This window comes from Cibotium barometz, chromosome 11, assembly GCF_041138505.1.
Source record: "Cibotium barometz isolate CiBa-2024 chromosome 11, ASM4113850v1, whole genome shotgun sequence".
Classification (NCBI taxonomy): Eukaryota; Viridiplantae; Streptophyta; class Polypodiopsida; order Cyatheales; family Cibotiaceae; genus Cibotium; species Cibotium barometz.
The window spans coordinates 12,914,286-12,929,483 of record NC_141056.1 but is presented as its reverse complement, the minus strand read 5'-3'; the positions used below and the strand labels follow the sequence as shown (position 1 = coordinate 12,929,483).

Genomic DNA, 15,198 nt, shown 5'->3' with positions numbered 1-15,198 from the left:
GGTATTGAATTGCACCCAAAACATACGTTGCAACAACTCACAGCTTCTGCTCTTAGCAATTGGTGCTCAAGATTAAGCAGGATCAAGGAGGTTCCAAGGGGAAGGACAAGGCTGTCCCAAATCAGCAAAAGGGTGGACAGCCACCTAAAAAGAACTTCCGGGAGCCTTACAAGGGTGGTAAAGCTGAAAATAACACATCAAAAGAACAGGGCCCAAGGAAGAACAAATTTGGATTAACCCCGGAGCAAAGAGAGCAATATGCTAAGGATGGAAAATGCTTTTCTTGTGGTAGCAAAGACCACATGTTCCGACAATGCCCAGATCGCAAACCAAAGCACGAGGACAACCACACCAAAGCAAATGTTCATGCAGTTCCTGATGTGCAAGGTAATACAGGTCACGATGCAAAAGAGCGTATGGTTTGCAAGGCTTGGGGGCAAATCAAGGATCAGCCCGCACTCTTTATGTTTGATGACTGTGCAACTGACAATTTCATCTCTATGCAAATGGCAGCTGCATTAGGAATTGAGGTTGAAAACATGGGACCTCAGATTGAAGCTGAAGCTGCATTTATTGGTAAAGAGGTGCAGGTTACCCCTTTGATAGGGAAGTTGCGCATCCATATACAGGGCTATCTTGATAATGAGCATTTCCTAGTTGCTCCACTGAACGGATGTGATGTATTGTTGGGCAAGCCGTGGCACCATAGGCTTGAGCCCCGCAAAGACTACAAGTCTAATATGATTTCTTTTATGCATAAAGGCCGCATGCATTTTATTGATGCTGGCAAAGAAGGGGATTCCATCCCACTTGTATCACACATCCAAATTAATAAGGCAATGAAAAAGAGTCTTTCAGCGTACTTGGTTTTTGTGCGTGATTGTCTTGTGCCAAATCATCAAAATGTGGATGCTATGTCTAATGATAGGCTGAATTTTCTTAATGCATTCAAAGACTGTTTTGCTGATTCATTGCCAGGTGAATTACCTCCCCAAAGGCCCGAAGATCACCGTATAGCTCTTGTGCCAGGTAGTTCTCCACCTAACAAACCCGCATACCGAGTGAGTGCTGCACAAGAAGAAGAAATTATGAAGCAGGTAAACGAGCTTTTAGAGAAAGGTTTGGTTCAGCCCAGTTCCTCACCTTACTGCTCTCCTGTGCTTCTTGTTCAAAAGAAGGACGGATCATTCCGTATGTGTGTGGACTATAGAGCTTTGAACAAGCTTACCATCAAGAACAGATTTCCAATTCCACGTATCGATGATATCTTGGATAAGCTTGATGGCTCAGCTTGTTTTAGCAGACTTGATTTGAAGAGTGGTTATCACCAGATACGCGTGGTGCCACAAGATGTCCATAAGACTGCATTCAGGACAGCCTTCGGATTATATGAATTCTTGGTAATGCCTTTTGGTCTCACCAATGCTCCTGCTACTTTTAATCATATGATGGATAGGATATTCCGACCCCATCGCAAGTTTACAGGAGTCTTCTTTGATGATATCTTGGTTTTCTCCAAGAATGAGCAAGAACACAGAACTCATTTGGTCACAGTGTTCGAAGAGTTGCGGAAGCATAAACTTTTCGTCAATGCCAAGAAAAGTGAGTTTTTCCTTTCAGAGATTCATTATCTGGGACATATTGTATCCAAAGATGGAGTTACAATGGATCCTACAAAGATAGAGACTATTCGGAATTGGCCCGAATTGCAAAACGTACATCAAGTACGTAGTTTTCTGGGATTATGTTCGTATTACAGGCGTTTCATAAGGCATTTTGCTATGATTGCCACTCCTCTACATGATCTCACGAAGAAGAAAATTGCTTTCAAATGGACTTCAAAGGAACAGGATGCTTTCTTGCAACTCAAGCATGCGATCATATGTGGTCCAGTATTGATTGTTCCTGACTTGCACAAGTCATTCGTGCTTGAATGTGATGCTTGTGGTGATTGCATAGGAGCTGTCCTAAATCAAGAAGGGCATGCAGTCGCATACGAGAGCCGTCGTTTGCATGATGCTGAGCTTCATATGGATATCTATGAGAAAGAGCTCTTGGCTGTAATTCATGCCTTAAAGATATGGAAACATTATCTTCTTGGGGCTGAATTTGTAGTCAAGACAGATCATCAAAGCTTGAGATACTTTCTATCTCAAACCAAGCTTTCAGAGAAGCAGATGAGAATGGCAAATTTTCTTTCCATGTTTCATTTTCAGATTGTGCATACTCCAGGAAAGAAAAATGTAGTGGCCGATGCACTATCTAGGAGGCCTTATGTTGCTGCAGTCTCAGTGGCCTCTCATGGAGACCTATCTGCTATGAGAGATTTGTATCATTTGGATGCTGATTTTTGCCATATATGGACTGATTTGATGGCTAGTCATTCACATGCCTCTTATGTTATCAACGAGGGTTATCTCATGAAGGATAATTGCCTATGTGTGGTGAAGGATTTGCGTCCAAAGGTTATGGACGAATGTCACGCTCCACCATATGCTGGTCATCGAGGTATTATGCCTACTACTCGCATGATTCAGAGGTATTTCTTTTGGCCAAGCATGCGTAAAGACATTGAGGCTTATGTGCGTGCATGTATTACTTGCCAAAAGGTGAAATTTGATAGGCAAAAGCCTCCAGGTTTGCTTCAGCCATTGCCTATTCCCTCGCAACCTTGGGAAAGTATCACGATGGATTTTATTATGGATTTGCCTAGATCCCAGCATGGGAATGATGCTATTTGGACTATTGTGGACAGGTTTAGCAAGCAAGCTCACTTCTTGCCCGTCAAGAAAACCATTAAAGCTGATCATATGGTAAAGCTTTTTCTTGCTAATATTTTCAAGCATCATGGTATGCCTAAATCCATTGTTGGGGATAGAGATCCCAGGACTACAAGCCTATTTTGGAGGGCTTTGTTTGATAATATGTGTACTAAGCTTGAGTTTTCATCAGCTTATCATCCCCAAACGGATGGCCAAAGTGAAGCTGCCAATTCAGCCGTGTTGGATTTATTGAAGTGTTATGTGGCAGATCAAAAGAGTGCATGGGAGAAGTATCTTCCACTTGTTGAGTTTGCCTACAACAATACAATCCATGCTTCCACAGGAAAGGCTCCGTTTGAGATTATTTATGGCAGAGTGGTATTGCCACCCATCCTTCGTACCAAGGATGAGATTTTTGCAGCTGATGAATATGTTCGTGACTTGGATGTTGCCTTTGGTCAGGTGCGGACAGCCATTGCAAGATCTCAGGATAAGCATAAAATGGCTGCTGACAAGCATAGAAGGGACATGGAAGTCAAAGAAGGTGATTGGGTATTGCTGAAATTTGAGAAGGCTAGGCTTCAAAAAAGGCCAGGACGAGAAGGATCATATCCTAAGCTTTCTCCTTGCTATTATGGACCCTTCAAGGTGATTCACAAGATCAATGAAGTGTCCTACAGGCTTGCTTTACCTAGTCATTGGAAGATTCACAATGCTTTTCATGTGAGTCTATTTCGGAAATATGTGGGGCCAGATCCTGATGAGCCTGTCACATAAGATCCGCCAGAGATTGAAGAGCTTGAGGAGATCCTCCAGCCAGAACAGATTGTTTTTCACAAGGAGAGAAAGCTACCTGCAGGAAAGCTTTCCAAGAGATACCTTGTGAAGTTTAAGAATTATTTGCCTATTGATGCCAAATGGGTAAATGAGGATTATTTTGCAGATTATCCGCAATTGTTGCAGGCATATCTTGAGGCTTTTCAGTTGAGGTCAACTCTTTAGAAGCCCGGGGGGATGTCACCAATTGGCCGACCATTTGGTCCATCTCCAGTTTTTGCGTCTCGTTCACTTGAGGCCAGGCCAGTGTCTCGTGTGAAGAGGCCAATATTTTGCTGACATGGACGGGAGCCAGACTGGTGCCACCCGTGTGTTAGCAGGATGGTGTCGTATGGACGGGAGCCAGATCAGTGCCACCCGTGTATGACCTGGACTGTGTTCGATCCATGGGACTGTCACGCCATGGAAGAGCCAGTATTCGTGCCGTGTTTTGCCTATGGGACTGTCACACCATAGGGAAACTCGTGCCTGGAACTGTGTCTTACCTATGGGACTGTCACTCCATAGGAAGACCAGGTTTTAATGTTTTTATGTCGTGCCAGTTTTGTGCCGACAGATATTTTGTACTTGTTCCATGAACGGGAGATATGTCCATGTTACTATTTGCACATGCACACATGATTTGCATGCTTGAAACTGTTTTCGCATGACATGTATGTGTGTGTTTGCCTGCTTGACGTGTTACTTACTGAGCGGGGACGCCTGCCAGTGAGTCGTGAAGTCTGCTCTGTATTCTGACGAGTTTTAGTGCATGTGAACAGGTGGTAAGTATGTTGCACATGTAGCTTTTAATTTTTTATTCTAACCCTTTATTTTATAAGGTTAGGTGTTCACACTTATTTAAAAGTGGGCACCCCCTTTGGGCACCCACTTTGGGGCCAAGGTGGGGAGCCCCACTTTTAAGTGAATGTGGGGGTGGGCATGGTCACCTACTCCCACTAATCCCCCACATGCATGCGTGGGTATCACCAAAGTTAACTCCACATTAATTTTATTTAAAAAAAGGCTTCATCCATGAAGCGGAGGGGATCAATCGTTTTCTCTCCTTCAAGCGTGGGCATCCATCGCTTCCATCTAGCGTTGAATTCATCAACCGGCGATCACCTTGGCTGGCGGCTCTTTCGTCTACAGCACCTGGCGGCTGCTTCACCACCCCTACAAGCGGCTGCCATCTCTCCCTTTACTACTGCACGTATTCTGCCCCAGGCGGCTGGCTGCAACAGCACTACAGGCGGCTGCCATCTTTCTCTGTACTGCTGCGCATACACCCTTCAAGGCGGCTGCATCATCACAGGCTGCAGTTAGGCGCCTATCATCCATCAACCGGCTTCATCAACTGACGGCTGTGGTGACTATGCGCCTGTTTTCAGCCAGCAAAACCCTTTCCTCTTGCAAACAAGAGTGGGTGAATACTCTCTTCATAACAGGTTGCTCCTCCACACAGCAGCCAGGTCTCTATCCTTCTTGCAAGTGGATACTTCTTCTCTCACAGCAGGTGGCTGTACCCTTCGTGGTGGTGCTTGTCTTGTTAGTTCTACACGAGGCAACTCTTTCTTCAACAAGGGTGGCTTCATATTCTACACAAACACCACAAGTATTGGTTTTCTATCAACCATCTACAAGTAAGTGATTTTCAGATTTGAAAAAGTATTTTATGTTTAAATCTGATAAAAGATTCATCCCGCTCGGCCAACACCCGTTCGGTGCCGGGTTGTCCAAGCTATATTGGCGAACCTCGGTCCAAAGGTGCTGAGATTGGGAGAGCCATGCGTTAGTACGAGAGCGCCTGTTTGTGCGTGGTCTCGGAACACCAGTGAGGCGCTCTCTGCGGAGTCCAGTGAAAGCACAGGACCGTAGCGATTGGACCACACTAGTGGTCGTTCTGCTTCGAGCTTCTACATCGAAATTTGAGCCTATTTGTTTGGTACTGTTTTCATATGTACATGGACATTATCTGGTTCTTGGAACCCATGGAGCATTGTATTTATTAAATACTCCCAATAAATATATCATATATTGAGGGGGGGGTCGGCCCGTTCCGGCCCCCGTGCTGGTGTCCATCTTTCCATTTCATTTCATTTAAATTTCAAGTTGTTTTAAGTTGTCCATTTCAAATTTGTGGTTTTAAAGTTGTGCTATTAAGCGTGTGGGTGTCCAACGGAGTCTTTCCCACTTGACGGGATCGGTTTCAAGGGTCAAGAATGCAAAGTGTGCAGGTTATGGAAGGCTTTGTATGGTCTAAGCAGGCTCCCAGAGCATGGTACTAGAAGATACATGCGTACTTGTCTCATGGGTTTTCTAACAATCCAACAGAGAGCACCCTCTAAGTCAGGAAGACAAGAGGATTTGTTGGTTTTATATGTTGATGACATGCTACTTAATGGCCCAAATGTTAAGAAGATTTCAGCCTTTAAGGCTGAATTACAAGCTTCTTAAATTTGCTGACTTGGGATACACTAAATTGAACATCTGGTCTTGTGTTGCGCACAAGTAGATAACACACCCAACCTGACTGTACAAACTCATGTCGAAGAACTCGCCAATATCATACAGGCTCAGCCTAACTCTTGGTTGTACTGGAGTGGATGTAGGCTTGCAATCTTGAAACCCAAATTTATGTAACAATTTCTGAATGCATCCAAATCAGACATTTAAAATGTTCTCAATTGAGCTTTGAAAGCTAAAATTTGCGTCCTTTTTATTCCAAGTCAACAACATGTCATCAACATAGAGTATGAGCACAATGAAAATCCCATGATCCTCTTTAACATAGAGTGTGCTCTCAGTCATACTATTCCTAAAGCCTTGACTGACCAAATAAGAATGAACCTTCTCATACCAAGCTCTGAGAGCTTGTTTGAGACCATAAAGTGCTTTGCGAAGCTTACACATTGCAAGTATATGAGAAAAAGACAAAGTGCAAGGTATAAAGAATGTATTGGCAAGTATCTACAAGAGCAAGAAATTGGTGTAGGGAGCTAATGTAGCACTCAGAAACCTCTCTGTTTGCATTGAGAGGACTCTTCGAAGGTCTAGACAGCAGCACAAAACCTATCTTCTATTGGAGCTTGCACTGAAAGAATTCTTCTAAGGTTTGGACAGCAACATAGAACCTGTCAGCTGCCATAGCTTGCACTCAAAGATCTCTTCGAAGGTTTGGACAACTTCAACTGGCCGCACGTTGGGAACACGGAGCTTGTATCGGGTAGAAATGGGCTGAGTTGCCGGCTGTGAGGATTGGGAGATCCAACTAGGAGAGACACATCTCCGTGTTCCGGTTCCTCAAGCACTATAGACTCCTCCCTCCCCAACCTTCCCTCACATTCAAGCTTGAAGCTCCATAGTTTGTAAGTGTTTTAAAAAAACCGTATTTTATCGTACAACATCCAAAAATTTCATATCATACCAAAAATTCTCGTACGGTGTTTATCATACGGTATCGTATTTTCGTACCGTACAACTATGATGTAGATGCACTCATATAGCAAGGGCTGGCCAGCCCCAAGGCAGTCCCAAGGAGTGGGCAGCCTTGCAAGGGGTAGGTAATATCCCTCGCCACCAGTCGGCAACCCTTATGGGCTTAGGCATGCAGTCGGCCAAGGCCAGGATGGCCTGGATAGCAGTCGGCCAGAGGCAAACTGCAGTCGACCAGGTGTTGCTGCAGTCGGCCAGTAGTCCGACCAGCCACGCAGCAAAACAAGCATTAAATGCTATTTAGTACAGGTCGTGGGCATTTTCTGCCAGCTGACCAGCATAACAGGCAGCTGACTTGCATCACGAGGCCATATAAAAAGGCCAGACCAGTTCAGTCCATAAAATCATCAGATACAAATCAAAGATTATCATCAAAAGTCAAGCATGCGTGCCTAGGCTTGTGCCTATGCATACTTACAGCCCTACTTGTGCTCTCAGCCCAAGGCAAAGAAGCTCAGTCTGTTCAGGAGTTTTCAACACACCTTCCCTCAGTCTCGGGCCAGTGTATTTCTCTCAAAAATAGCTTCATAGTCGCCTAAAGCTTATGCACAATTCTGCCCAACGTTTGGTCACTTTGTCCTTGCATATGGCAGTCAATCAGTCAGCTTGTCCGCTCGGTCTTGTGGACACACTTCAGCTTGCATACAGTTCTCCAAAAGAAGAAATAAAGCAAATACTCCTGCTTGCAGGGGGGCCCTTCAATGGGTGATTCGGGACCCCATCTAGTGTCGTCTCTACTACATCTCTTTCAGATTCATGTATGCTGTTCCACACGGTCCTAGCTCGGCGCATGCTACAGCAGCCCCCCAACACACCCTGCATACGGCCTGCTGTACAACGCGCTACAGCCCGACTCTCTCCACCACTCTGCAGCAAAAGTGTGCGAACTCCAGACAGCGAGCCCAGCACACAATAGGACTCTCAGTCGACCAAAGGTATCACACAAAGACACAGCCTACTGCTTACAGCCACACGCACAGAGAAAACAGTCTAGTAAGATCCAAAAAGCATGAATCTCTCGAGATGCACACGGAACTTAGCCTTCCATAGGACCAAACTAGCCCTCGTATGCCTCTATTATACAGCAAAAAGTCCCCCTTCTCTAGAGTATATTCAGGCCCGACAGCTTTCTCCTTTGCATGCATCTAAAGGCTCAAATACTTCATGCAAGCTTGCACTTGTACGATGCGTGCCTGTTTTTTCATAGATATGCAGCGATTCAGAGATCACTCCATGCATAGCCTTCCACCATGAGTGTCTCATACCATTGGGCCTTGGAAGACAAGAAAGCCATCCCACAGATTAGAGCCCAGAAGATCCAAGCAATGGATTTTATCTCCTCCTCCTTTTGGAATGTTCCTCAACCCAGCAACCCAAAGCAAAGTTCCAGCCCATACTTCCTTGTTTGATGGCTATTGCATTCCACACAGCAAATTCATCAAGTCATCATGTTTCCACAACTGGTCTAAACAATGTTGGAATGCATATGTGATCTTTATACTCTAGTTCATAAAATCACTTCATACACAAGAAACATCTGATATCAAAGGACAGACTCATCACAGAAAGAATCAGAGGGCTGAATTGAGTCTGGATCCCAAACATCATCCCACAACACAAAAAGCAGCTGGTATCTGGGCAATCCACAATATAGTTCATCACCACAGATATGAAAGGGCCTAACTCAAGCAAGCATGTCAAAATTGCAAACCAAAAAACCAGATCCTAAACATCAAACCTTCAAGCATGCAACTGACCTCAAGCTCTCTCTAAAAGCTTAAGCATGCATTTGAAGAAACGTGTTTATAAATGAGGATCAGGTCAGAACCTGTGTAGCACAACACTACAAACATGGAGGAGACAACCACCTCCTAAGGAATGCCTTAAGGCTTGACACTATGATCGGTAAGCAGAATGGTTAAATTGGCAGCACACCAAACTCTGAATTCCACTCAAATCAAAGGATGCCTCTCTTAAGAGGACCTTTCAAAATGGCATTCATTCAGCAATTTAAGATACACTAATGATTTCCCCCTGCCATGTAGCCGAGCAATTAGGGGGTCAAAGTCACAATAAGAAGTGTGTTCAACCACCCCTCACTGTAACCGGTAACCCATGGTGAAAAACCCTCCCAAAAAACAGAGATACACTAATGCTAATCGCGGGAGACTACAACCAACTTGGGGAAAAGCGCAAGGAAACAAAACAGCTTGACAACTGGCTGAAAACTGAATACCTTGTCAACTGTAACATACGAGCCATATACATAAAATCTGGTTCAATCTTGATGGCAAGTTCCAACCATCACAACCTTAAGGAGCTGCTTGTTGTGAACTTGACAACTTATGTAATATCTGCTTTTTCCAAAGAGCTCACCACTTCATACAGTCAGTATACACACACAACTGGTCACACGAAAAACAAGTAAATAGCCTACCTAACCACTAGCTAACTTGATTTTAAATATAAAGTGTTGCTACTCTACTTCTTCTTTGCTCCCTTGCATTATATCAATCCGACATTCTTCATAAGCTCGTATGGAGCTATCTAAACTTCAATTTTCCACTGTGTAATGTACTTGCATACGAGAAACAATATGAACTTGAAGGGCACATATTTCCATACTGATAAGCTCAAGAGTACATACATTCAAGAGGCCTGACATGGCTGAAAAATCAAATGGATTTTGATACTTGATTCCCTCCTCGGTAGAAGCTATCTTTTCACCTAACAAACCTTCCGTCTCCGCAGCTACCTTAGTGCTTGAAGTCTCAGCACCTTTGTCACTTGCTCCATTTTCCTTGATATCTACACACATTTGACTAATTTTCACTACCAAGGTCACGTTGCTTACCAGAATATTATACACAAAAAGATATGTAGACAGAATAAACATGATGTTCACTGCATGCTTATAACAATGGGTGATTTCTTACATCATAATCCCTGTGCATAAATCATTGAAAAAAGATCCCATGTAGGTATAAGGCTGATTAAACATTTCACAGGTAGCAGATATAGGTCGTGAATGCCTCAATTGACAAGACTGGGGTGACAGGCCCCAAACATGCAATATATGAGCATGTCTGCCAATACTTGTAACCAGCCTAAGTGCACGTGGATAAATGAGGTCTTTGTTGCCATTGACGTGTACACCTTCCTTCTGTAAGATTCTTTTGCAGGAATAGTGACAAAGAAGATTGTGGAATAAATACTGTGAGCTAAGTACTGTGAGCTAAGTACCTTAGTACTGTGATTATAAAAAATTGATCACTGGATAAATGTGTAAATTTTCAAAATTATAGCTTCGATAAAGAACAACAATCAGCTTTCATGTCAAGCAAATATTGAGATGCATGAACTAAAGGTAAGAAATAAAGCCCATGGTGAAAGCCCTCACAGCAGAAGCCAATGTGTGATTCTGCTCAATACATAAAGCGAGAAACTCGATGGGCAATCAAAGTGTACTTCTACTGATCCCTGTAGCAGCAGAATGTATTCCTAATAGGTGTGTTGAAGGAACCATACCAGGTGAAGGTATCAGATGAGAACCTAGCAAGCGTGCTTGTGCTAAACTCTCAAATCTAGAAGAAACCCTAACAGTTATGGCATGATAAATTTAAAAGGCACTCTAGAAAATAAAAGCCATGCCTCAATCATACTTAACAGAGAATTCAAGACACTAGCAATGCACTCTCCGTACTCTTCTTGCAGGATCTTACTGAGTTTAGCTTGGCAAGCACTGGAATTCGGAAAGACCCATGCTGAGTCTCATGGAGCCCGTGGTTCGAAGTCCAAGGTGGCTCAACCACCGTTGACCCCAGACCAGAAAGCAACCCAAGGTATTCTAGGAGGGGGTAGAGAAATGAGGAGGCCACTACTGGGAGTTTTGTCATGCCTTCATTGCCTAATGTGTAAATTTTCTATACATGGGAGGCTATACAAGAGTATTTTGCTGATAAAATACCCTTGGGGGCCTTCTCAATTTTACACAGGACTGTAGCTTATGATTTAAAGCTTGCCTTGCAATTGAAGCTATCCATGAAGACGCATGCTACAGGAGAACATCCGATGAACTCTTGACAGGTATTGCGTATGCAGTGTATCTTGAATCTGATGACAAGAGTGTTTGAGCTGATTTCTTTGGCGTAGATAAAACCCTAACAGAAATTCTTCCAGTCAGATGAAGCCCTGACAGGTATGTTTCTGCACAAATGAAACTCTTAACAGATAGGTTTCTGCTCGGATAAAATGTTAACAGATAGGTTTCTGCTCAGATGAAGCCCAAAAAGAACCCTGATCGATTAACCTAGAATCATAATACAGTCATTCTGCAAAAGAAAACCCTAATCAGAGCAAAAAAGATTATTTGAACTGACCTGAAGGTGCAGAAGCCATGGCAAGACAGTGCTAGATGTGTTGTTGTCTGCGTGCTGCAAGAACAGAGATGGAGACAGCCCGTCGCCGCGCTCAAATACTTTTGCTAGCTCCAAGCGATCGAAGTAGCTCGCTTTGTTTGTGGCTGGGGTTCTCTTTGCAACAGCCTTCGTGTAAATAAACCCTGATCCCAAGGACGCCCTCCGAGGACCCGTTTCACATGCAGGCCGTCACACACTATGCAATGAGCGGTGAAAATTGTTTGATAGGGACCAATCGTAAAATAGCAGTCTCAACATGTGCACCGCTTCCTTGTTTTCAATCGCATATTCAGGTCGCATATTCAGGCTACCCCTATATTAATTAATTAGTGCCCAGGGCACTAATTAATTAATGAGAGCAAATCACATGTGTGAACGTCTCTCTCTCTCTCTCTCTCTCTCTCTCTCTCTCTCTCTCTCTCTCTCTCGCTCGCTCGCTCTCTCTCTACAGAACATTCAATTAAATTTTTTGTTTAAAAACGACGTCCATCTTCGCACACGTCTTTCTCTCTCTCTCTCTCTCAGGCTTCAAAGAGCCAAAAGGCCAGAAGGGATCGCCTCCTCCCAAGGTTTCAGACAGATCGTATGGAGGCACAAGGCCTCGAGCAGCTAGGAGGCCACTCCCATTTTACAGCCCCAACTCGAACCGCCGTCAAAAGAACTTTCCAATTTAAAAACCCAAAAATAGTGTCTACTTTGAAGTTAAGCACTACAAGGAGCATTCAACACAATGCAAGTCATGGCTAACTTAAGGGGATTAAACATGCCCTTTAACAAAATTGAATCTAACAACAACTAAAATCTACCAACCCTTGAGGTCCATGCCTTGGGTACAACTCCCAATCACATCTACCATGCATTGGTGGACCCATTATATATCAAGTGTGCCATCGCCATTCACGCCCTTATTGGTGTCTCATATTCCCCAGTGACTAATCCTTTACCAAAAACCACAACGAGTTTCAATCTCTTGCAAATTCTCAGACTTAACTCTCAACACCTAGATGCCAAAAATTTTAGCAATATTGAATAGCCTAGGAAGGGGGGTTACACAAGGAATGAACAAGATAATCTAAACTCAAGAGAAGTTGCACATGGCCCTGAGCGAGTCATCAAGAATCATGGCCATAACGATATTCAAGATCATGGGTAAATATGATGAATCTACCAATCTTATTCAATTCATGCAATTGTTTGAGCAGTGATGTGAAGTTTTTGGAAATCCGAATTACATACATTGAATCCACTTACTGGGAAAGGTAAGTCAATGGCTTATCACATTGATACTACATGCGATTAAGGTAAACTTTAAGACATACTTAATCTATGGATTCTCTAGGTAAGGGCCTAGGCAAAGTGCAGCAAATAGAACTCAACATGATAGAGTAAAAACCTAAGGAAAATGTAAAGGATTACATCTTGCACATGAAAATCCCTAAACTAATGATGTGACGACTAGGAGAAACTCAGTGATGCACAAATGAAACTCCATGATACACAAATGAAACCATGTTGCCTCATGGGATTGAAGGGAAATACTTTGCACAATTTGATAATCGTCTTAAATCTGGATTCTTTTGATCAATGTTGCAAGGAGATTACCAAAATGAAAATATTCCTTGTCTAAACCAATGGAGGTAATGTCTAAAGAGAAATTGATGTTTGAAATGTCCATCACATATATACCACCTTGCTTAAAAACTTTGAGAAGAAAATCTAAAAAGGGGTGACTTCAATCGAACACAATCCCTAAAACCTCTTTCATTTGTGGACCAAATGTGTTGTGTACATTGCTAGCACTACCACCCTAGCCCACATTGTCCATACCCTAAGCTAGTACATCTATATTGCAATTATTGCAAAACTTTGGGTCATGACCCGTTTCCATTCACATGCAATGACTATATACAAATCTCACCTCAATCCAAGGAACCCCATGCATGCATCAAGTTTCCTTGCCTTAAACAAAATTAATCCAAGGGGTAGAAACTGCTTAGGAAGAAGTTAGACAAACATTGTAGTGCTTCTATTGTCGTAGATTACACAAAGTGGTAGTTTGCTACTTATTGACACCTTACTTGGAGTTACTGACACCTTACAACCCCTATGTAATCGATATACCATCAATGATGATCACATGTTGATAGATGGCTCGAGGAGAGCTACTACATTATGGTAAGCCACCTCAGAGTACTCTCAACATTCAAATATTAAGCGTGCAAAATGGATAGTTTTCCATCGCCCCATTGAATGTGCTTATCGCCCGGCTTGCAAGACAAGGTGCAAGCCAAAAATCTTATACATTGGGGATTTTCAACAATGGCAAGAGTTATGATGAAGAACTTAACACAAGGGCCCAAATCCTTGACAATGCACATGAAACTCCAAACTCAATGCTTCCTCTCAAAGCACCTCTGAAGGTATGGCTAGACATTCCAATGGGTAAGAATGTTGATGGAAAAGTGCATTTATTTGCCTTGAGAATATAGTCACGCTATCATGTCCTAGGAAACGTGGATGAACTAGTCATCCGTAGAGACTATGCTATGCTAGATGCTAGTGGAGAATCGATTGAAATATTGGGCCATCTCAAACAAAACATACTCATAGTGGGACCATGGTGTACGTAAGCTCTATGTGATTGCTTCAAAAACACTTACGGGTGAAATCATACTTGGTGAAGTTTGGATGGGTGGTGATGCATGGTAGGCAATTTCAAGATGAGGATCCCTTGAAAATTAAAAACCTCTCTCTCTCTCTCTCTCTCTCTCTCTCTCTCTCTCTCTTATCTATCTCTGTGAATCTCTCTCTATAGCATAATAAAATTACTCCAATAAAGTGATATATCCCAATAAAATGATACAAGCTCAAATAAAATTACTCCATGGAAATTGTTCCAATAAAATGATACCCTATAACATTTTTGCGCATCCCATACTTCTCTAAAGTGCAATCAAGACATGAGTTGTTCATGGTAAGTTCGTTCTTTGTGTAGACATTTGGTTACCTCCCTTTTTGTCAAAATTGGTTGGTGAATAAACATATTTTTATTTTGGCTCAATCCCATGACTCTCATGTACACAAAGTACAAGTGCTTGCATATTAAGTAGGGTTTTTGTTGGTTGACCTTTCCCAAAAAATATGGACATGAGTATGATGGATGCATTTTGGTATGCACATCATAACTTCTCACATGAGAACCTTCTCCAAATGTCTCAATGGTGAAAGCCTCATGTTTGGTAGTTTGGAACGTGTCCAAATCTTCATCCATGAATTGTATTTTCCTACGACATCCAATAAACTTTCTATCTCTCACGTGCACATTGTACTCAGGTCTATGACTAGCATCACCATCCACATCAATTACATTGTCGTCTCTTGTGTCGGGCTGATTCCTGATCACCTGTCAAAGGAGTAGGGGCCTTGTACATGGGTGTACCCGTAGTGGTACTCTTTGCTGTCCTTACAACTTGTGCTGGACTTGGAGTATGCGCATTTTTCATCTTGATCTGTAATTACAGGATGACTTCAAGAAGATGATTCAAATGAAAACTAGATGATTGTCTAAGGAAGGGGAACACACAGAAGATGAGGAGGAAGTGTACCAGAATTACTTGAAGGAAACATAGTAGATTTTTATTTAAAAAAAGGGATACACATTTGTAGCCATCGCAAATCTTGATAATGAAAATGATTTCTTTGATCTT

The 15,198-nt window shown here is 42.8% G+C and overlaps 1 protein-coding gene across 1 annotated transcript in view; it reads right to left on the bottom strand.

Annotated features, from left to right (window-relative positions):
- LOC147633774 (ankyrin repeat domain-containing protein 2B-like) overlaps positions 1-11,610 on the bottom strand; it is a 36,192-nt gene extending 24,582 nt beyond the window's left edge. Inside the window, exons 1-2 of the mRNA XM_086804797.1 lie at positions 11,453-11,610; positions 9,721-9,881 (exon numbers count right to left, since the gene is read on the bottom strand). Of these exons, the coding sequence (XP_086660923.1) occupies positions 9,721-9,881; positions 11,453-11,471 (180 nt within the window). The 5' untranslated portion in view covers positions 11,472-11,610. The remainder of the gene's footprint in view (positions 1-9,720; positions 9,882-11,452) is intronic.
- Between the last annotated feature and the right edge of the window lie 3,588 nt (positions 11,611-15,198).